Source organism: Saccostrea cucullata, unplaced genomic scaffold (assembly GCF_032062105.1).
Source record: "Saccostrea cucullata isolate Sc308-1 unplaced genomic scaffold, CSIRO_AGI_Scuc_v1 ctg73, whole genome shotgun sequence".
Classification (NCBI taxonomy): Eukaryota; Metazoa; Mollusca; class Bivalvia; order Ostreida; family Ostreidae; genus Saccostrea; species Saccostrea cuccullata.
In genome coordinates this window covers 319,409-343,689 of record NW_026930974.1, presented here as the reverse complement: position 1 = coordinate 343,689, position 24,281 = coordinate 319,409, and the positions used below count along the sequence as shown (strand labels likewise).

At 31.7% G+C, this 24,281-nt stretch overlaps 3 protein-coding genes across 3 annotated transcripts; 1 reads left to right on the top strand and 2 right to left on the bottom strand.

Annotated features, from left to right (window-relative positions):
* The first annotated feature begins 1,089 nt into the window (after nucleotides 1-1,089).
* Nucleotides 1,090-2,246, top strand: LOC134230810 (cell division control protein 42 homolog). The gene is made up of 2 exons (XM_062712661.1): nucleotides 1,090-1,342; nucleotides 1,464-2,246. Exons 1-2 carry the CDS (start codon nucleotides 1,145-1,147, stop codon nucleotides 1,821-1,823), a joined length of 558 nt encoding a protein of 185 aa, XP_062568645.1. The 5' UTR covers nucleotides 1,090-1,144; the 3' UTR covers nucleotides 1,824-2,246.
* Nucleotides 2,247-8,228: 5,982 nt separating this feature from the next.
* On the bottom strand, nucleotides 8,229-9,321 carry LOC134230809 (rho-related GTP-binding protein RhoJ-like). Its single transcript, XM_062712660.1, has 2 exons — nucleotides 9,046-9,321; nucleotides 8,229-8,925 (listed from the first exon to the last, which is right to left on the bottom strand). Exons 1-2 carry the CDS (start codon nucleotides 9,244-9,246, stop codon nucleotides 8,566-8,568), a joined length of 561 nt encoding a protein of 186 aa, XP_062568644.1. The 5' UTR covers nucleotides 9,247-9,321; the 3' UTR covers nucleotides 8,229-8,565.
* A 4,218-nt stretch (nucleotides 9,322-13,539) lies between these two features.
* On the bottom strand, nucleotides 13,540-14,685 carry LOC134230808 (cell division control protein 42 homolog). Its single transcript, XM_062712659.1, has 2 exons — nucleotides 14,418-14,685; nucleotides 13,540-14,297 (listed from the first exon to the last, which is right to left on the bottom strand). Exons 1-2 carry the CDS (start codon nucleotides 14,613-14,615, stop codon nucleotides 13,938-13,940), a joined length of 558 nt encoding a protein of 185 aa, XP_062568643.1. The 5' UTR covers nucleotides 14,616-14,685; the 3' UTR covers nucleotides 13,540-13,937.
* Nucleotides 14,686-24,281: the final 9,596 nt, after the last annotated feature.

Here is a 24,281-nt window from a genome sequence, read left to right as displayed (position 1 = left end):
TACGTAAAGAAGTGATTTTGCCTGACAAAGAATATCATAGAGAAAACTTCATTCTTACTTTGTGACACAAGGTGCATGCTGGTACATTTACTGCAGGGAACCTCTACGAAAGCAATCTTCTTTATTAATTTGAATAAACAACAAACTATCAGTTACATATAGAGTACAGGGCAGATACACGAGAGAACAAATAACGAATGAACTCAAACCCAACCTCGGTCATTCAGTATTCTTTTATACTGTTTTATATTAATACGTACAGTTGACATGTGATTATGTTAAGATAAAATCAGATCAACGTTTCTTTTATTGCCATATATTCTTTTTAAAATATTTCTATCGGGGTATTGCATTATTTATCTTTACTTTTCACTCTATTAATAAGTCAAAGGTTGATTGACATATCATACGTAGAACAAAGAAATGTACAATCTAAAATTGGATGATTGTTTGGCAACTTCATCAAGTAACGCCAGACGAAGTTTTAAGAATAAACATTTACTTAACAATGCTTAGACACACACTGACACTGTTTGCAACATGGCAACTTTTTAATGTCTGCTCCCCATGACAATATTTTGTTTTCATGCTTAGTTTCCATTATATTATGAATTATTAACTTATAATTTCATAAGTTAATACCGATTTAAATAAGATATGAAAGATCTTGTTGAATTGTGAGCATAAAAAGTTATTTTTATGATTCATATTTAAGATTTAAATAAGAACTAAAATAAATGTCCATAGAAATATTGACCCTTTTGACACATATATTTTCCAGACAATGGGTAATAATAACAGAGGAAAGTAATAATTTCTCCTTTGCTGTTAAAATATTTTGAAAGGATATGCAAACATATAAAAAGGTGTATTCTACTCCAAATAAAATTCAAAGGGTCAAGCCGATGGACTCAGTGCTTTAATAATCTGACAATGTCCTTTCGTCCATGTATTAAAAGACTGTGACTAAATCGGATCTTTTGAACTGTAATCGTACGGTGCCTGCGTCACGGCTGCTATAAAAAGGAGACGAAGAATTATCTCACCACCATTTAACTGGAAACTCCCAAACGCCTTACACTTAAACTGAATTCCGCTCATATATCTGTTTGATATACTGTTGCTTCTGCTACCGAAACGCAAAATGGTACATGCTTCAGAGAAAGTTGTGCGTTGCACTGTCGTCGGTGATGGTTTTGTTGGAAAGTCAAGTGTGATTAAGAAATTTATTGGTGGACAATTCAGCTCTGAATACGTCGCTACTATTAAGGATGAATACTCCAGTAAAGTGTATGCAAATGGAGACGTTTATGATCTGCATGTCACTGATATTGCAGGAGAGGTGAGGGTAGTCTTAAACTATAATTGTTTTTAAGAATTAAATGAAGCATATTCTTGCTTAATGTATATTTTTCAATGACATATGATTAAAATTATTTATTTGTCATCTTTTATTTCATCAGCATGAAGACCTGTCGTCTCTTCCCACACCTGATGTATTTGTCGTCTGCTTTAGTTTGGTTGATAAAGACTCCATGGACAGTATTGAAAATTTCTGGCTTCCAAAAGTTCGATCCTTGGGGAAACACATTCCCTTAGTGCTTGTGGCTACTCAATCCGATCTGCGAAAGGAAAATGAGAATGGACATATTTCTACTGAAAATGGACAAAAAATTAGCAAAACTCTGGGAACAGAGAGCTACGTAGAATGTTCCGCAAAAATGAACCTTGGAATTCAAGAGGTTTTTGAGAAAATAGTGTGTGCAAAAATTCGCCATAGCAAGAAAAGGATAAACATTATAAAACGTGTCTTTGGACGCTGACGAAAATATCCAGCACTTTGACAAGGTGGCCCTTGAGTCACTACTGAATAAAATGACGAGAATCTAAGAGGGACTTCCGAAGTTCCCAGGAGGATGTCCAATTCCCCCGTCGACGCCCTTTCTGCGGCTATCTCCAAATAAGCTGTCAATAGAAAGACTAGGCTTCCAAACTGTCGCATAAGGAAATACAGGTCTCAAACGCCAGCGGTCCAGGGAGATGTTCAGCCACGAAACTGCCTCAATCCAAGTGAAGAGGTGCAGTAAACCACAGAGAAATACCCCTCCGCTGAAGATATTGTACGAAAACACTCATGTGTTTGATTAACATTAAGCATTGTAAATAAATTTGTAAATATTATCTGTGTTTTGATTAAAATTATTAAGATAATGTTTTTGTATCATCAAATAAAAACAATTAAAATATCTTCGTCTACGGTATGATCTGTTAAATTTTGTTTAGTGATAAACGTATATTTTCAGCAAAAGTATACTTTTATAATAATGTGAAGACATGATTTTTTTTTCTCATTAATTTTATTATTGTTTGCTTATTTATAGTTACTCCTTTAAAGTAAATTAATTCATTGTAATCCAAAAATCGACGTCAGCATTTTCTTTAAAAAAAACTTCAATAAAATGTCTGGAATTTTATTAACATACCTTGAATACTTTTAACGGTCCACGCATGTTATCATGTTGTATAACAGGTTATCTCGAAGTGTCAATATTAAAATTCTTATTCTTTATATACAAATAGTAACATTGATGAGAATTCCTCAGATTAAATCCTTTTCATACATTCAGAATGTAATTTAATAATTGAAGTTCGTTCAACTGTTCAAACCATTAACTTCATACAATCTATCATCGATCAAGTTTGTTAACAAATTGTGAAAATGGCAAATGGCAGGCCATGTTCTTATTAAGTATGAAAATAACCCAATGAAATATGTTGATTGATTTTACCTGGATTAAATACTTCAAGAATTAAATAAACTTTAAGTCAATGTTATCGTGGATTAATTTGATACCTTTCATTGTTATTGTGCTGAGTATCAAAATAGTCTATTTAGGCGTGGAATTGCTTAATGTTCAACATATTGTTAAACGTATCAGCAATGATATGTACAAATTTCTATCCATGATATTAAATAGAACAAAAAATATTAATTAATGGGAAATGACGACAAAGACATTTCAAACAATTTAAAATTATGTCTGAATTATTAACATGTAGCTCTGCGTAAATTTTAACAAACCATCCCCATTTATATTTTGATGTAGAACAATATTTGTTACTTTGCTGGGAATGACAGTATAAAAACTATCTCCCAGGAAGAAGTTTCATAACGGGATTATTCATGCACAAATTTGAATAGTTATCCTTAAATCAGCTTAAACCTATCAAACATACTTATTGCGTTGAAGATAATTTAATGATAAAAAGGTCGAAGGGTCTAATACTTTTTAATGCTCAGCTTAAATACTATTGTGTGAACAAAGTGCAGACTACACGAAGAACTTCAAGAATCTTTCAATGTCTCAACTATTTTTGCAAAAATGCACTGTCACTACTTTACAATTCGAATGAATGAAGGAATGCTGTTTCTAAAGGACTTTTTTGCCATTGTATGTGGATGAAAATTTATACTAGGTAGATACATATTACACAAGAAACCCAAACTTTGTGCACACAAACCGAATTAGACTAAAAGCCCGTCCTAAAAAGTATAAGCTACTGGTATGCATTTATATTGATATCGTATGAAATATTCATGATTTTTGATGTCAAGGCCTTTTAATGTAAATTAAGAATTAAAGAATTTTCAAAATTTCAAAAAATCTTACGCTGCTATTCCAAGCTATACGATTTTTTTTTCAAAAATAGTGTTTCATGCATGCCAAAAATTTAAATCTTCAATGCCAATGCCTTTCAATGTAAATTACGAATATAAGAATTTGCAAATGGAAAAAACAACTGTCGATGCAAATCCTTTTTTTTAATGGGAAAATTGTGTCTAAAAATAAATACCAATTGCAAACACTCGTATCTTCATTTTTTCAGGTGGCGTTTTTCCCGTTCAAAATATAAAATGCTTGGCATCCACACTCATTGAAATGATATATCCATAAAAACTTGGTTATTTTGTTCATCATATGACAGAATACTGCTTATACCCTGAAAGATTTTGACTTTTATTTCCAGGGTGTTAACCTCGGTCATTTATGTAACACCTTAATCTGTGGCCTTTACCTTAGATGACCACTAAGCTGCATGATACTGTCAGCTTGAGAACGATTATTCTTAGGAATGGTGTTCCCTTACTTAACTTGTTTACGACGCAGAAAGAATTTAAAGGATTAAGCAATATGTGGCATGTAGAAGCATTAACTACCCAGGTGGCGAGAGTAACAGATAAAATTTAAAACCATTAAATCATTATTGATATGTCGTTGTCCGAACACAAGCAAAGATAACTGCATGCAACAATTTTCAACCTACAATTAAATGAAAAATTTAGAGCAATGATATTGAACAAATGATATTTAAAACCATCAAATTCTTATACATTATATATAGTTATATTGTTGGGCGAAAAAAAGCAAAGGTAACTGCATGCAACAATTTTCAACCTATTTCCAACTAAAATGAAATTTTCAGATCAATGATTTTGGACAGATAAAATTTCAAACCATCAAATTATTGTTGTTATGTTGTTGACCGAACATAAGCAAAGGTAACTTTATGCTACATCTCTCCATTTATTTCTACAAATGTAACTAACTTAGAGCGTTTTCTCTACAGTCGCAGAGTGAGGAAATGAGACGTGGAGACCATGAGAAGTTATAAACCGAGAGTTCATGCCACAGATTCCTGGCCTGGGATCATGAAACGTCTTAAGTATAAGTCAAAATCTTCATGTTTTATTTAGATGTAGTAGAAGTCAAGCATTTTTAAAAAATATTTCACCACATCGTTTTCCAAAGTGTTGTTATTTGCAAATTTAGAGATGTATTCAAAAATTAATAAACATTATACATGCAGGCAATTCAAAATTTGATGACTTACGTCTTACTCTGTTTCTTGATCCTGGGGCCTGATTCGTCATTGCACAAGACCGATAATGCCGAGTACAGGTCTAAATTTGCAGCCCTCCACCGGCAAGTGGAAGCATCTCAATACGAGTAGAATTTTAATCATTTTTGAGAGAACGTTTTCAAAACAAACAAAAACAAATATTTATCATCTTCAAAAACATCTTCAACATACTTTTCAGGCATACTTCATGTTTCAAAAATTGATTTCAAAAAGCATAATTGTTGATAACGTACTATTTTTAGGCTCTTTTCCTTTTTTACTTTTTCTCTCCATATGTTTCATTACCTCAACTGTAAAACTACATGAATATTTGAACAGCTGCTAGAAAGTTTTTTTTAAAGACGTACATCTGTATGTTTCGGCAAATTGGCTCTTTTCGCGGTATTTATCATGTGCACTAGGTTCCTCAAAATATTATTATTGCAGATTAATCTTCCAAATATAACTAATTAAATATTCCTTTATATTATAAAAACGTGCAAGGTTTTCACATGAGGACAAATGTATTGCTTTATCTTCAAAGTGCTGACAATGTGTCCTAATATTTATTTCTCTAGATACAAACGGGTCTTTTTAATTAAACAATAATTATAAACATTATCATTTTTAATGGAAGCCTGGATGCTAAAAATAAATTGCAAGACGCTTATAGAGTTATTAAAAGCGAACGGATTTATAAGTGTACGGTGTGGGATACTTAATTTTTTTTTTTAATTTTGCTATTTCTTAATCAACTGAAGTCATCAATGCTTTCAACTGGACTTTTTATGATAAAGTATTTGACAAGCTAGAGATGATTTTGTAACCATTTATTACATAATTTTAGTAGAGAGATCTGAAAACGATAGGGGCAATTAAAGCATGAACTTTCTTAAAGGGCACAGCACTAAATTCACTTTTTTTATATCAACAAAGAAGTTTAAAAGGTTAAATGGCTTATCTGTAATAAAACCGGAGAAAATAATAAATATAAAAGGATCTTACTCAAAACATTTCAAACTTCGATAATAATAGTTTTTTTTTCTTATATGATCAAAGATTATTGCAGTTACCATTTCAATGAAAAGTGTATCCAGAGGGAGAAAAGTTATTTGTAAGAGTATCACGTGAAGTAAAGTTAAATAGGTTATTGTGCAAAGAATATTACTAAAGGTTATCCATATCCCAAAGAAACATATCCTCCTACTTTATTCCAAAGTATGCAATTATAGTGCAACATTTTTAATTATATATTGATATATCTATTTTCAGCTTAAATTCCTACAAAACTAAAGAAGCACTTATTTTAACAGAAAAGCGCTGTTGTTTTCATTTACGTGGTTTATTTCCTAGAACAGATGATCCTTAAAAATTTCTAAAGCTTATGACTGCAGACATGAGTTGTTATATGATCTGTCAAATATCTTTATATGTTTCTTTATATATTAAATATCTTTTGAGACATATAAAATATATGTCACATATCAGACAGAACTCGCGCCACAAACGTTGAAATGCTTATTCATTTTAACAGCCATAAATAATGATAACTGAATTTTATTTTTAAGATTGAAATTGTATATCAAAAGCATGCGAATTTTTCACGTGATGTACGAGAAAGGAAATAAATTGTTGTGGACTTATTAATTCGGATTTCTGACAGATATAAGATGACCTTTACTTGTATTAATATAGGGTTGACGATTGAACATATTTCATTTGCATTTATAATCACTTTAACAATCATTTTTGTCAAGAGTATGTTTTATATCAACATAATCCAGACAATCTGGCGGGAATATTTTTTTCTAAAAAATATTGATGAAGCAAAGCTTCCTTGAAAAGTTCTCTGGACAGCTCCAATTTCTTTGATCATTAAAACATTTTTGCATTTCAAATATCGATTCAAATTTGTCTCTTAATATGCTATTTATTAAGGACACGATTTCGATTATTTTAGAACATTTTTTATACATCCTTGATGCTTTCATCCAGTAAAAAGATAAATAGAAACAGAAATTGAAGTCGAGTTTAAGATTTATTGATTTTCAATTCAATTTTGATATGCATTATAAATTTGATGAAGAATTCAGGAATTAAACGGTATAATTGACGGCTTTCCTGTAGTATTGCTTTCCTTTTAAAAGATTTGCACTTACTCTGAGAAGTATTTCTGTAGTCCTACTCTTCCTTCTAAAGGATTTGCACATTATATTAGAATTTTGGTTGGTTATTGCGATATTTTAAACTTTATCGCAATATCTTTAATATTATTTGATAGGAGGTGTTCATCAAATGTGGATATACACTTCAGAAGTCCAAGAGCTTTTACAAAATTAGAAACCTACAAAATTACCAAAATTAACAGCATCAAAAGGTATAAATTTGCGACAAAATAATTTTAAAGGTTTCTATATAAACGAAGCAGACTACATAGAAGTTGATGATAAAAGGTATTCACACTTTCGAAGTCCAAGAGTTTGCTGTTAATGTTGACATATATCTTTATTTCTAAAAATGTAAGGCCATTTTTTTGAATTCTAAATTGACTATGAATTTCTCCTATACTCTATTATGACATGGCAAACAATTCCGATAGGGGACGCTTATTCCTCTTTGGTACCTTATCCCACGATCGATATTATCAGAGGTCCGTTAATGCCCTGATCCCAATTGTGGTAAGCATGATTACTGTTCGTTAACTAAACATCTAACAATATTTTCTCATTTATAAGAAATTTAAATGGAGAATGCTGAGAAAATCGTGTTCAATGAATTGAAAATTAGAATACCAATAATACAGGTATTACATATACAATGTATCTTGAGAACATAATTTTCTGTTTATAATTTTTTTTTTTTCAATTTTCCAAAGTTGTTTGGGTAAAAAGTTAAAAATATCATTATTAATTATCATGTGCTTTCTTCGAAGTTTCCATTACGTTATATTAGTTTCAGTTATGATGAGTGTACAGATGTAAGATCTATTTTTAACTTTTGCATATTGTAAGTCTGCATAATGATTGTGTCTCTATGACACTAAATATAGTTCCTTTTTCTGTTCTTTCCATATGTTAACAAATGACGCCTGTTTCTATTTTTGACAATGAAAATCGCATGCTAATTGTCACCTATTTTAATTTAAGAGCCATTTTATTATGCAAGTTTTCTAAATTTAAAAAAATATAATGATGTCATCATTGTTTTAAAATTACTTTGCTAGTTGATTTGTTTCCTTTAACCCATGTCTTGATTTTTCATATCTTTGACAACTAATAATGTTGTCAGTAGTAGGATTTTGGAGAACAAAGATCTACAACTCTTGCTCATTTTACAGTTTTATTCAATAGCAAGCATAAGCTGTATGAACAAAATAGAGCAAGCATTAAAGCATTATTGAATGCCATTTCATTCAATTACAATCACTGTTGTAACGTTTTTATGGCTTAGTCTCTAGATTTTACTGTAACAGTCTTTACTGGCGTCAGCACAAATCTTCAAACGGAAAAGGGAGCATCTAGAGAGACGCGAAGCAGACCTTTTCTTCCAGGGCCTCGAACGTAGACGATTTCCTTGATTTTGGAAAGCTTGACGTTCGTATGAAGAGATAATTCTTGAGTGGTGCACGAACCACTTTATCACAAGTCAATGAAAGTCATCACTTCAGCGACCCAGAACTCGTTTGAGAATGTTAACTTTTCTCTTGCTTTGTCTGATACTCGCCATTACGGCACTGTGAAAAATTTCCTGCACGCCAGTTCCCGATTTTGCGGAGCATTCCACGTAAACATCGGCGCCAATTGTCCTGGCCAGAGTGAGGCCTTCAGTGGTAGAAATGTGCCCTGAATGTCCATTCTTTCGTAAGTCTTCTTGTGTACCAACAAGGACTACTGGGACGTGCTTTCCAAGTGCTTTGATTTTTGGAACCCAGAAATTCAGCACACTATCCATAGAGTCATCATCAACGAGGCTGAAGCAAACAATGTAGGTATCTGGAGTTGTTAGAGAAGATAAGTCTTCATGCTGTAATATAGAAAAAAAACTTATGAATTTACATTCAGATCGAGGTTTGGATAAAATACGAAATAAAGATGAGTATTATTATTAGCCATAAATAGATATAAAATTCTTTGCTCAGCTTACCTCTCCAGCAATATCAGAAACGTTCAAACGATAGGTATCCCCATTAGCGGACAATTTCGTGTTGTAATCGTCCTTAAGAGTAGCGACATATTCTTGATTAAATTGTCCATTGACAAATTTCTGAATCAGACTTGATTTGCCAACAAAACCATCACCAACCACAATACACTGCACAGATTTCTGCTGCATTGCAACAACCATTATAACGTTCCTTGCTGATTGTTAAATCTTCTAGTAACTGGTGAACGTACGAGTGATCTAATGGCAATTCACCTCGTGTTCAGAGCCTTATATATAGTATTCCCACAGGTGACGCAGACCTTGCAATATTTCCGTGTTTTCTAGACCATGACCATAATACCAAAACATTCTAATTTTACGTTGAGTCATGTTACACTTAAAAACATCCCAGGATTTAACCATACATCCTGGCAGCGTTTTATATTTCAAAAGTATTGACTTAACCTAGGAAATATCCATTGCAGGAGACCTGAGATCCCCCTGAAGGAAATTATCACTAAATGGATAAAATGTGTTTCTTTTCTTTAAACTCTTTACTTAAGGTATTTAAATTATGCACTCATAAAACAATATTTAGATATCAAAAGTGTTCTCCTGAAAGGCTAAATTTTAAGATTTTTTTTTCAAGGTTAACGTTTTTGAAGTGTTTGGTGGTCCAGATTCAAACAAAGGGAATGGTGTTATAAAACATGCACTTGATCAAGATATGACCCTAAAATCTCTAAGATTCACCCATACATATCTCAGCATTAAGTGGCACACAGAGAGGATCTAATAGGATCAGAACACTTACAAACTCAGAGGAGGGGATCTCTCCCTCTCTCTCTCTCTCTCTCTCTCTCTCTTAGGAAAACTTTTAGTCCTATATCACGTTGTTGACATCGCAAAAGTTCGCTTCAAGTAAATAAATACTATTTAAAGGCACAATCAAGGATTCCTTTTGGATTAACACTTTTGGTGTATTTAGAAGGCCGTGAGTCAGGAGTTGCTTTCTTGGTGTATATGAAAAGTAGGATTTTAAATGATTAAATTGGTAAACAACTTTTACTCTGAATATACAGTTTGAATGGATCGATTTCCATTGGATAGTACATGTAAATAGCCACCCGGATTCTAAATTCTTTTGAATTAAAAGGATTTAAATGAATAAATTAACAGATTTAAAAGTAGAGCATTCCCTAACCGAGATGATAAACATCAACATCTCCATCCCGTTTGACGAAATCACGGTTACGTAATGATAGTGTGAAAAAATGTGTCAATACATTCCTTATTATCATAATAAATACGTTAACACCTTTTCCAAACCAAAGACTTGTTATAATTTTTTTTATGTTTATCAGAGATTTTCATGCAATAACGCTTTCAACACAATCAACATGTTGATGTTATCTTCTACCTATAAATACACCTCGATTTACTGATGTCAGAGTGTGCTTGCACTCGCCTTTCCTTTCTTTGTTAATTTGTTATGTTACAAATCAAGCATTGCAAAAAAGACTCTCTATTGTGTAAAACAGTTTCTTGACATTTACGAAACAAAGTCATAAAAGTTAACAATACAATATTTTTACTGGTTTTAAAATTTTAATGCTTTTCAAAATCGTGTGCAAGCAAATGCAGTATTACATGTGCTTCGTATATTAATAGGTGTAATTAACAAATGATGAATTTTTATTACTTACAATTGACCGAATTTGCATACATTTATGATACATGCAAAAAGATGTCAAAACTGCCGCCTGCTTGTCTCGACTCTTTAGACCCTCTAGTGTGGGTTGAATTCTGTTTGGTTACCTGTGACGCGTGAGTAGAACTAAAGACGTCTGGACGAGATGATTATGTCAGCGTTAAAATGGTACTGACAATACCAGCAGACAGCATAAAAATGGACAGATTTTTTTTTAATAACTCAATTTAGCATTTGCAATTAAACTTTTTAAAAACCTTATTAAAGTTGTATAATTGCATTATTAATCAAGCATTTTCCTAAGAGAGGGGGGGGGGGTAAAAAGTCTACATAAACAAATAAATTCTAGTATTTTGAGAATCCCTGAGTTTTGCAAGCGAAAGTACTAAATATAAGTGTCAGTTTTTTAATCAGCTAGTAGCTAAAGAATAGAATTATTGCTAAGTTACATAAAAATAGCGAGCGTGACCAGATGGCAAGAATTGCTCACTTAATAATGGCAACAGATCCTATTATTTTGATATTTTAGATGTCCGTGCTTGCTCTGCTCCTGATACGTACTATTTGAATGGACTTTTTAAGTCCGAATACTGTTCGTTATCTTCGTATTCTTAAAATGTGCACTTGATGAAAAAGGTAACGTTTTGCAAAGAATATACACAATAAAGAAAAACAAATTTGTTTACGCAATTATAAAAATTATCATTACTAATGGTTCCGAGACAAACGGTATCATTGAAAATATGTTTTGCATTTTAACCTTGGAGGTCAATCGTCGACAATGTACCTTTCAAACAACTACGCCAAGAAATCTGTGTCATTATTAATATAAAACTTAATTAAAACTAAAATAGACAAGGCTCCACTTTCTTCGACTGTTTGTTAATAAAAAATTAGTTGTTACGGTTTTGACAGAAATAGAATAAAACACAAAGAAAAACAATTAAAAAACAGGATATTAAGTGGGCTTATTGTGACAAAATGTAGGTGTGGATTACTCATATAGTACATAAACAGCATTAAAAAAGGGGATATAGCTCTCATGAAGTGAAGCCCGAAATGTCCACCTCTGATTTTGACATTGCTGACGATATTCAGATGGTAATGATGATGAGATCATTTATAAGTAACGATATACAATAATTCTGTAATTAAATAATTATATCAATTTCATTGAGGTAATAGGTAAAATTAAATACCACGAAACCATATGAATAAAATTTAATTCATTCGTCTTGAAATTCTCTTAAAACATACACATATATACATTCATATCCAGCAATGTATTTTGATAGTTTCTTACATAGGTTAAAGAGAGAATGGTTTGTTTATTTTTGCTATTATGTAATTATTGCATACTAGTATTTACACGACTCTATCTTTTTTATGGGAAAACAGAATCTTATAGTACTAAATGACATTTTTGTTTTACCTCTCCTTCAAGCTATCTCTAATGTGAAGTGTCCATCTCTGAAACGAAAATATATCTGTATTATTTGTATTAAAACGTCATTTTCATTATCAGATATTAGAAAAATTAATTATTTTACAGATCAGAAAATCTTTTACATCGAGAAAATGCATGAAATACATAAAATTTTGAAGGGAAAATTAAATCTTATTTTCAGTCATCGATTTTTGGGCATATTTACATGTATTGAGAATTGTATATGATTAACGTTTTTAAATATTCCTTAAATAATTATTTGAACACCTTTGTTTTCTAAATATAACTTCATCAATAGTACCAGAGGAAAGGTGATGCTACTTCGTGTATATGATTGTCAGTGCAGTATGAGGGCAAGGAAGTACACACGGAGCATCATCAACAGACAATGTATGTATACAGAGATAGTATTAATAACAACCTAATAAAAGGTGTCAAATTTAAAGTCTCCTACCACATTAAACCCGCCCTCATTATGTTTGATGTTGTGATAAGCAGACCCAGATACCCTGTTTTTCGTTTCAGTGAATTACCTTCCTATTATGAAAAACGAGATGACTTTGCATTTGGATTGTAAAGTTGTTTTGATCGAAGATGAAAAGGGGTTAAAAACTTGGGTACACAGTTAAACTAGTTAAACCATTGTGGTTCGTTATCATATATTTCTTGTCTGCAGCAAATCTGTCTTTAAAATAGCTCAGAGGATTTGAGAAGTATATTTTAGTTTGAAGACCGCACTGATCGTTTAACCTTGGCGGTGAGTTACTTATGCGATTATTCCGCTGTGTTTACTGTTTTTCCACTTTCAAATTCTGTCCTGCTGAGAAAGGAATTTGACATAAGCCTTGAAATGTTGAAGGACTGAACTCATCCTAAACTAGTCTTAAACAGTTTTAACTAGTATTTTAAGTAAAAAATTATATGTGAACATGTATAATTATATTAAAAGAATTTAGAAAGTCCATGAAGTGATATTTCTACAATTTGGATTCAATGAAATTTCCTCTACACCTTTTTTTCCTAATATAATTGTAAAATATATACCCGATAAACAATAATTATTGTCAATATCATTAATATTTTTAGAGACCAAATGCTTAAAGGCCAGATCCTCTTTAAATTGCATTAATTTGGTGATTCATGAAATGATTCAGGGGTTTCAACAATTGAAAAAAAATGTTTTGCTTCACTCTTAAATTTTTGTTTAGTATATCTAAAATGACTTAAAGCCAGTATATGTTTATCAATTACTCGCAGCAAGTACAGCTCTTCTCCTTTCATAATTGAAATAAAAGATAAAAAAAAACATAGGAATTTTTTTTATTGATACAATTCTTCATATGATTAAATATAACCATAAATACATGTAATATATCTTAAGAATTCGTCGGTGATATTAAATATTTATATTCAAGCAGTACAAAATACAAAGGCTTCTTTGTACGTTGGAAGTCTCAAGAAAAAGAAATTATTAAGTCTCTTAAAATTCTTAATTCTGTTGTAATATTTCCTGATTTAGCATGTGGAGACAATTAATGTCCTTCTTATTTGTCCTGATTGACAGCAATTAACGTGAAGGCCTGTCTGTCTCGTGAAGAATGGACGCTTGACTCCTGGAATTCTGAGTGACGAAACATCTCGTGAGAATTCGTCACTGCAAATGTATCTGAACACAGATTATTATGAATTCGAACTATGGCTCAAGGACCATAGCGCCAATTTCTGTCCAGCTTTTCATCTATCATAAATGCGTTTAAAGAGACTTGGTTTTCCCATGGTGCACTGGTTACTGGCCAGCAGGATGCTGTAAAAGGCTACATCTACCCCCATGGTGTCTTTTGCTGAGCACTCCACATATGCAGCAGCACCAATGGATGTGGCCAAAGTGAAGCCTTCATCAGTAGAAACGTGTTCTTTTCTGTTTGCTCGTCTCTTGTCTGATTGGGTGCCAATCAGAACAATAGGTGTTTCTTTATCTTGGAGCTTGATTCTTGGAATCCAAAAGTTGAGCACACTTTCCATGGAGTCTTTGTCCGCAAGACTGAAGCAGACGACAAAAACGTCAGGTGTTTCCATGGATGTCAGGTCGTCATGCTGTAAAGAATAGAAACAAAACTTATAATTTCTTGCTTTATAAATCATTTTGTCTAAATTATGAAAACAAAAATATAAATCATGAAGAGAGAATACATTTTTAAAAGACCCTGAACATACCTCTCCAGCAATATCAGTGATGTTCACGAAGAGGTTCTCCCCGTTGACTTTGCATTTTGCAGTGTAATCATCCTGTAACGTGGCTACATACTCGTTATTGAAATCTCCTCCAAGAAATCGTTCTACTAAACTAGACTTTCCCACAAAGCCATCTCCTAACACGGTACACTGAAGAGATTTAGAAACAGACAACACCATCTTTGAATCGTTTTTGACTCTTTCCTCAGATTTTACGGTAAGGTTGTGTGTGCATGATTTGTCACGTCGCCATTTTATAGCAGAAGGCACGTGACGTAAGCACTTTATTTCCTGGTGGACTGGAGCGTGAAATTTAGTCTAATGAGCATATGTCAAATGAATTATTACAGAATAAGAGAATGCTGTCACCATGCTAATGGTATAAAAAATATAGATCAAATAAGTGCTAGCTCTTCATAATGTGTTAATTACTACAATTGCAAGAATAAGGTCATTTTCCCAAATAATAGGTCATTGAAAATAGGTATATCATCAAAACAATGCAAAGTTATAGATAAAAGAAATAAAGGAGTTCTTCATGAAGTAATTGCTTAATTAATAAATGAGCTAGGTGAAGGATATTTTATCTTGAGTTTTCATTAATCTTTGTTATAAAAACCATTTTAAAATTACGTGACATAAATTGCAATTAAAGAAATAGGATCCTTTAAAGTGACGTAAAAATTACTTATTTGATAGAAGTCCTTGAACAAGATTTCCATCATCCAAAATTTTATTAACCTCGAAAATTTTCTTTTTTCCTAAAATCAATTACTTCTTCCTTGACCTAAATATATTCAGGTTGGAGTGGTTCAAACTACTTTGCAGCGTTTATGCAATCATTTAAATTCTAAATTAACAAGTGCTCGAAGCGTCAAGTTCACTTGATTATTAGGCTTATTAACAACGCCTTTTGTGCAATAAACTGGTTTTTGTGTAATTCAAATTTTCAGAAAATTTTTAAATATTCTTCTGCATGATTTCTAACTAACAACAAATTACTTAAGGTTAATCGTAAATGTAATGAATAAAGACAATATTAAATAGCTGATGCATATATTACCTTCAAAAATTAATTTAGAAGTAAAATTAAAAGAATAGTTTTAATTTTAATTTACCTGTTATTTAATTTTAACAGTGCAGTTAATATATCATATGCTTATGAGACGCCAAAATGACTAGATTAGTCTGAATTAAAAATCCCATATCCACCTAGTACCATGGAATTATCATCGGTAATATACAAACATGGGGTAATACAGAAACTCTTATTCACCGGCACCACTCTCACAGAAAAGCACGAAAGGATGAGTGTTGATGATGGATTGTTTTCTTGGATCAAGTTCAAAATGACTTAATTGCTTTTAAATAATAATCTGTAAATTATAGTAGATTTGTCCAAATAATCTTGACTTCATGAGTATAAATGTCAAAAGATCATGTATGTTTTTGATTGAAGACTTTTATGTGGTTGTGTGACAAGACATTGATTTGGTGCGAACTCACTTTATAATACCTGTCAGTCTTTCTACTGAGCTCCATTTTAAACTCACTTTATAATACTAATGTCTAGTCTTATTAATGGGCTCCTTTTTATACTTTAGTTACCTTTGGTACCCGTTGTTTTTGCAAACATGTCATTTCCTTTGTTAGTATTATAGTGTACAATGACAGAATATTGTTTTTGGTTGAAAGGTTAAGGATACTTTTTTTTCAAAATTTTAAGATCACCAGTGGGGAACACCAATATACAGATGTTGTATCAAGCTCTTCCTTTTTCTTATTTTGCTGCTTAGATTAAATGGCAATTTATGTTTCTCCCCGTTTTCATATGCATTTGACCCTTTTTTTAGCTCTTTTTAGCAATTTCCTGCCCAACTTCATCAAAAAAGTGCTTTCAATTTTCCTTATTCTATATTCGCCCTCATCGTGACTACAACCTTTCCCCCCTCTTAATTTCCCTGCAACAGCTGTTAATTAAGAGGAAGAAGAAAATCATCAAATATTAATTAATTAACAACATGACAAGATACATTTGACCTGCTCTTTATTTACATAACATATCAGTCACGGTTTGCAAGGTAAACGTCCTTAAAGGACCTATACACCGTAAGATGAATCTTACCTGCAAAACATACAAAATATTATGCAATGATTTAAGAGCTGGTGGGCTTAGATGAGAGTCGGTCGTCTTTGAGTGGGATCATTTTTATAGATCATTTACTATTTTTGGTTTTTTGAAACAAATAATATGCTGTTGATGAACAAATGATGACTTTGCTAATAAAATTTTAATTGATGGAGCCTCTGATTGAAATTTAGATTATTTGCTTTTTTGTTTCCTTTATGATTTGTGCGAATATTTTTACTTCGGAAAACTACATACGTTCTATACTTTTTTTTTAACTTTGAGGATTTATATTTTTAAGCATTTTATATGTTTTCATAGAAAATATACTAATTTTTCTATTTGATTGCTGGTAGAGCGTTCGCATCGTGATTGGGAGGCCCGGGTTCGATTCTCGTTCGCGGCGCCGCGTCATACCTAAGACGTAAACATAGGTGGTGACTGTTCCTTCGCCAAGCGCTCGGCACTAGAAGTGAAAGTCACGGCTTTTGGATATGTCCATAAAAACTTTAGGTCCCGTATATATGTGTGCGTTTTCTCTTAATAATTTCACTGCTCAATGGCCCTAAGTGTCGAGTATAGGTCTAAATTTGAAACCCTTCACCGGCATATGGTGACGTCTCTATATGAGTGAAAAATTCGAGAGATGGACGTTTAACAATATACAATCAATCAATCAATCTATTTGATTGCATAATATTGTACCTCAAAAAAATATAGACTTTATATGAACCGATAAAAAGTAATTTCTTGAAGACATATGCAAATGTACTTTCAAAGATAAGATTGAAGAATGATTTTTTTTAATTCCAGAGGGTCTTTTACGATCTTAAAAAACAAAAATGTAAGACGGCTTGGCCGAGATCAGGTGCCCATGTTGGTTGCAGATTAACCAAAAAATGAAGTTAAATGAATATTACTTCAAGTATGTTCTATGTAACACTACATCCTTTTGGCAGATTTTCTGAAATTTCTGTCCATTTCTGTCAAGCGGTTTAAAAGATTTCACTCTTACTATAACAGAGACCCAAGTAGGCTACGGACTATACACATTCAAGCATAACATTTATTTTTATCACATTCAACTGAATAAAAATTTATAAATCGAATACAACTCTTCAAAAAATATTGTTTGAGCAAAAACAAAAAAAATCACATAATATAGTAATATAGTAAATCATTTCCATTAAAGATATTACAGTATATATAAAGGACATGGGTTAATCTGTTAATCTTTGAGTGTTTTTTTCTACACTTGATATTTGGACATTTGAAGAAAAAATGAATTGAAGTACTTTCATTTTTTCTAAAGAAAAATTATATGGGAATGAGAATTTCAAACTTATTTGATAATACTCAAAGAAAAACTATGTCAGGGATTTTTATTGACTATTTTGAGACCCGGGACTACGGACTATACACAGAGTATTTTTCATTTTAGGAGTGATCATAGAAAAAATAGTTGCTTGTATCAGTAAATATTTGTAAAAATTATCATTTTGGAGTTAACATGTGTTTCAAAGATCCTATCCGTTGAATATTTAAAATCAATTTATACAAAAATCCTGTGAAATTTAATAAAATTAACTAAAACTTAATTTAAATTCCCAATACGAGTAAAATATGAATTGTCAGAACAAAATAATACATGTCAGAACTACATGTAATTGGTATTTTGATATTATTATGAATTTATTCAAACATTGATAAATCTTAGATTATATAACAAATGTATATCTGCACACATTTATTCATAATTTCCACAATTTTATCCATTTTCATTTCTGTAAAAAATAAACTTAATCAGAATGATTTCTCCACAACAAACTATATCTATTTTGGAATGTTTCATTTAAAATAATTTTAACCATTTTTTTAAAATGTAAAAAATCAAGTGCAACAGCATAACTTCAAAAAATATGAACTTGAGACTCTATTTTGTTATTTTTTCAAAGATGCAGGTAGTATATATGTAATATAATATACCAATGGAAAGCTCTCAATCTCCTTTTTGCAATGCAACTAGAAATTTAGATTAATTTTAAAGAGTTACGTATATATAATATCATTCATGTGCAAATGGGCACCTGATCTTGGCCAAGCCGAAGAACAAAATTATCAAAAGAGAGAAGGATTTTGCTGAAAATGTATTTTTAGTTGTAAACACATATTAATGAAAGACATTTAAAATTGCTTATCAAGCAAATACTACTGATCCAAATTCTTTTAGTTAGTAAACAAACTACTTAAACAAACTAGAAATAGGCACTGCTGAATTATCCTTTCTATTTTAAATAAAATCTTAGGCTATTCAGTTCCAGATGTACATTGTAGCCAATTAGACACGCTTGGTTTGGGTTCTAGCACTGTGTTCTAGACTGAACGGGTCCATAATGTTTAAAAAAGGATTCTTGGTATAGAACTGAGTCAAATTAAGCTTCTTATCTGTATACAAGTATGAATCTTTTGGGATTCACTGTAAGAAAGTAGTTGTAAATGAAAAGTTAACCGGCAAACAAGGCTTAAAACTTTTATCTGGAAATAATCATAATTATGATTACACAAAAATTTATTCAAATCTTTTACATGGTCTGAGGTAAAGCCGTTGGTACGTGTATACCTGATGCAACATGTGTTGGTTTTTAGTGCTGTGTTGTTTTTTGCATCAAACTGCGTTTCAGATTAGTAGATTTAACAATGTAAACGAACATTATACAGATTTTTTTTCTGTGATCAGGATATTTTGCATATTGTTCATCATATAGTAAAACATCGACTCTCGTGGTATTATAATGGTGCGACAAAACTTCTGGCATTACTAAATACGTAAAATCAATTATTTTATGTCGCAGTTTTAATGAAAAGAAAATCACGTAGACAATATCTTGAATTTGTATTCACCAAATCCATGATCTGAGTTAACAACTTTTGGTACATTTATGTTTGATGTGACAATGTTTTTCTTGAAAGTGTTTCGTTGTTTTAGCATCATACTGCGTTTCATATCGACAGATTTTAACATTGCGCAGTCTGGATGTTTTTTTTTCTTTATTGTGATCAGAACATTTTAGATAATGTATATCTAATGAAAATTTACTAGCACGTTTATTACTCCTTGTCGGCAGGGCATCTGCCTTTACTTAATAAGTTTCAGGAGCGTTTTACGTCGAATTTACAATACATCATTGGGATCTTAAATTCGTTATGCCCCTAGAATGGCGCCCCTTTCACTCGAAAGATTTACAACCGAACGGACCATCAAAACAAAATACATGCATGCAAAACCAATGGCACCGCAAAGCAGAGCATCCCTTCGAAAAAGAGCATATCTGTAAATTAAGACAGCAGTTAACACCAATCCTGGTGCAAATAATATCACTTCCGTTTTGCGACCAAGGACAAACTAACTAATGATAACTGAATGGTGACTGAATAAGTAGCAGAGTTAATATGCTATTCAGTCGCCTTTCCAGACCTTGTAGTTATCATTAAGCTGACTGGAAGTGAATTGGTGAATTTCATCCTGTGTTTGGTTTACTATGAAACTTTCTGTTAGATTATTTAGTTGAGATTTACAGTTTTATTATCTTGTTGATTCCAAATATAATGTAATTTTGGCAATTAAATGGTAATAAACAAGAAATATTTCTATTTAATATAAAGAAAAACCGCATGTAATAATCAGAAAAAATGAAACATGATAATTGGAATTTATCTGTAAAAAACAACTTTTTTCAAGCACTTGTTAATCAAGTTAAAAATGCGCAATAACATTATAAAATTGATTTGAAAACATTGTCTGCCGTAATACGAAAACAAATAAGCTCACAAAATATTTTTAATATATGTACCCAAAAGCATAGTTTACATGAGTTTCTTCCGTAAACTTGGACAATTTTATTGCATTGCAAAACAATTAAATGTCCAAAGTGGCTTGAACGTCGTCAAGGAAACATCTAGGTTTCATGATATGAACACTAATTTCGGACCACCTGGATACCAAAATTGCGCATTTTTCTTCAGTGCCCATATAGAGTTTCCAAAGGGCTCAACCTCTGTTCATGTTTTTATGGCAGTGGGGTTCCCCTTCAAAATTATGCAGATAAAAATAGTCACCTTCGAAGTGTGCATTAACCTTAAGATGATATTTCATTGGGGTGATTATAATTTCATGGTTTTATATCTGGCGATTATTATTAATTTTGTTTATTTATTTACAGAGTAATAAAAATAACATTTGTGGCTTTTTGTATATTGTAACGATGAAATCATTTGCAGAGAAATGTGCATAAAAACTTAGTATTGCGTAGTAATAAAGCGTTAATGACCAATTAACAACAAAACTGTATGAGGTACAGAATGACTTTAGCTTTTCCAACTTTTCCTTTTTACATGTTTGTAGTAATGTGACACAATTACATCAATATACATGCATATGGTATTATGTCTCCCGCTTGCCTTGTTTTAAAAATAAATTTTAATGGGAATATTTTCTTGAGTAACAAGTGTAAAATTTATAAGCTGATCTTACAATCCGATTTTCAACTATTCCTTTTAAGGACAGTTGATTTTTTTGTACCATATGTCCTTAAAATCAGCATTTCACAAATGCAGTGTTCTTTTAATAAGCTTGTTTACAAAAACTGGATTATTAATTCATTAAGTGCAATCTTAGGTTTATTTGTTTGTTTTTGTTTTATTCAATGTCCCTTCAAGAATTTTCACATACACTGAGATGGCACCACTTCCCGGTGGAGGGCTGCAAATTTAGACCCGTATTCAGCACTTGCGGCCTTTGAGCAATGAGGGATCTTTTTTTTTCTTGACTTACTGTGGAACTCGTATTATATGGTCTCATTCAAAGGTCCAGTCTTTAGGTACCGCAGTGGGATTCGAACCTGTGAGGTAAGGCTTAACTCCTTACAGCGCAAATCTTGCAAACGCTCTAATCATTGCGCCGTACGGGCAAATCAGTCTTAAATAAAGCATCGTTATTAAGACTTTAAAGAAGTCTAAATTTTGGACAGCTCTAAGAAATGTTCCCAAAGCCATCGATGGGCCATATATTTTGAATGACATATTGTCCACCAATAGTTCTGTTACTGTGTTATACATTTTGACTTTATAATATTCCACTTACCTGATCAATACAGAGGTACAGGTCGAATAGGGGATGCTTCCTTTTCGTAGGCTTCTGATCCCATTCCCAGGATTATGGATTTCAAAAGTAAGTGTTTTGCCCTTTTCATGATTCCTTTAGTGCCTGGAATTATAGGTTTAATCATGGTTGTAATCTTTATTGTTTTCACATTTAAAGAATTGCAGCAATCTATTTCTACTAGACAATAGTACAAAAGTATATAATATTGGCATCGTTTGACTTTTTTGCACCAGAGGTACATAACAGGACTTATTTTCCTAAAGGACTGAAATATATTTCAATTATAGCGCACTAATGATTTTTTCAAAATAATTCTCATTAAAGAACTTTATTGTTCATTTTAACATTAAAACAATATATTATTTTCTTAGTTAATTTTATACGACAGTTCAGCAATAAAAAATTATAATTAAATTTATGAGGGTCGTAATGTTAGGTTTGTTTATGAAACTGACGCGCTCTCCTTGTGGCCAAACTATGAGTCATATTCAAAAATTAGTTTAATGAATTGGTATCATGATACGAGTTTTACTAGTTTGGACCACAATAAAACCATAATAGTATGCAAGAAGAATATAAACTTAGGTATAGTTATTTAATGTTCATTATTTACAAGATCTAATAATGTTTCAACTATTTTTCTGTTGCAGTTTATTCGGTACTTTGTCATCGTAATTATGTTTTTACTCCCTATTTTTATATATTTCAGATATGCCTCATCAGAGTAAATCTAGTTAAGTACAATGATCGAAGATGGAATGGTATAATGGAAATCAACCTAAAACAAGAGATGTTTGTAAAACACTTATGCCCCTTCCCCCAAATAATTAAAATCTTTCAAAGTCCATGGGGCACAACTCTGTCAAAAATGGCTCGATCGTAACCAGAACTTGACCTAAATATTTTTATGATAAATCTTTATACTTAATTTCATTTCGGTATGTGCAGCCTCTGCAAAGAAAATGAACAGAAACTGCAAATAATTGGAATGTTTCAAAGTCCAAGGGACATAACTCTGTCAAAAATAGCCCGATCGAACCCAAAACAAAACCTGACCTAGATATTCTTACGATAAACTGTATACCAAATTTCATTTCGATATGTGCAGCCTCTGCGAACAAAAATGAACGGAAAAGTTTACTGTAAATAATGTGATTTTTTTCTATGTCCAAGTGGCAGAACTCTGTCAAAAATGCCCCGATCGTACCAAAAACAGAACTTGACCCAGATATTCTTATGATAAACCTGTAAATCAATATTTAATTTCAATATGTGCAACCTCTTCGAAGAAAATGAACGGAAACTGGTGGTGGACCGACATACAGACCGACAGACAGACGGCAGCAAAGCAATATGCCTCCATTCTTCGAAAGGGGGGCATAAATACATTTTTAAATGTGCATTATTGTCCAAAGGTTAATTTTTTTTTTTCAATTATATTTATGATATAAGCTGTAGTAGGTGACCTAAAAACATCTATTTCATATAACTTTAAGTAACTTAGTAAAAATATTTAAGAAAAAATAATTATACTCATTTAACAAATAACAGAAATTTTAAACTTTCATTTTATAGTCAAAAGATTTTTTATGAAAAGGGCCACTTCCTTTAAATTCTTTTCTATGCACGTGCAGCATTGCATGACAGGTAAATTGCAAACGCCATTACCCAGCTGAATGTGATTTTTTACTTGAAAATAATAATTCATTTATTGTTTTATTTCTATCTTGATAGTTACAATTATGTGCATAGTGTTATTGGCCAGCAACTGACCAAATATGCGTGCGTTTTCAGTTTATCTCCAAATTGTCCTTGATATGATGTATGCAGTCTGCACACCCACCAATAAAATGTACAAGATGAAATCTTATGAGCTTTTAATTATCCTTTTTTAGAAAGTGGAATACACTCTTTGACGTATCTTTTGATGTAATAATATCATGGAATTAGAATTTTGAGAATACATTTCGGATTCCAGATGGCCTGATGAAGTTTGTCATTGGTTCTTCCTATGTTCTATACTTGAAAAGTTCATTTCGCATCGTAATACCCTAATTGTTGCGTTTTCTACTTAGACATAGGTCGTGTCATCCTTAACATAATTACACAGAAAATTAACAAATAAACAACTCCTAGAATCAAGGCCACAATTTGGTGTTTCTTGTTTTACCCTGTATTTGCTCAGTTGAGCCAATCAAAATGATGAAATGTGAAAAATATGGGAAATCACCTAATTTTAGTGTTTATACAGAAATGCAATGCATTATTATTTATTTATTTTATTGCACACCATTTGTTTAAGCACATTCTCTTTATTAGATGAAATTGACCATTGCATATAATTAAAAGATGTGATTAGCATTTAAGAACTCATAAAAGCTTCCAAAAATTTTTCTTTTTTCACATGTTTATTTTCCTCGTAAGATTCCTAGAAGCCTAGGCATATACATGAAGTTAATGAATATATATACTCAAAAAATTTGTATTACAGGTTTTTGCTGTACTATAGTTAATTTTTAAGTAACTTTTAACAATGAGGTAGGGGCTCCATTGGCGA

Coding starts and splice junctions, on each gene's coding strand:
- LOC134230810 (XM_062712661.1), top strand. CDS start 1,145: ATGGTACATGCTTCAGAGAAAGTTGTGCGTTGCACTGTCGTCGGTGAT. Junction 1,343..1,463: donor TCACTGATATTGCAGGAGAG/GTGAGGGTAGTC, acceptor TTATTTCATCAG/CATGAAGACCTGTCGTCTCT.
- LOC134230809 (XM_062712660.1), bottom strand. CDS start 9,246: ATGGTTGTTGCAATGCAGCAGAAATCTGTGCAGTGTATTGTGGTTGGT. Junction 8,926..9,045: donor TTTCTGATATTGCTGGAGAG/GTAAGCTGAGCA, acceptor TCTATATTACAG/CATGAAGACTTATCTTCTCT.
- LOC134230808 (XM_062712659.1), bottom strand. CDS start 14,615: ATGGTGTTGTCTGTTTCTAAATCTCTTCAGTGTACCGTGTTAGGAGAT. Junction 14,298..14,417: donor TCACTGATATTGCTGGAGAG/GTATGTTCAGGG, acceptor TATTCTTTACAG/CATGACGACCTGACATCCAT.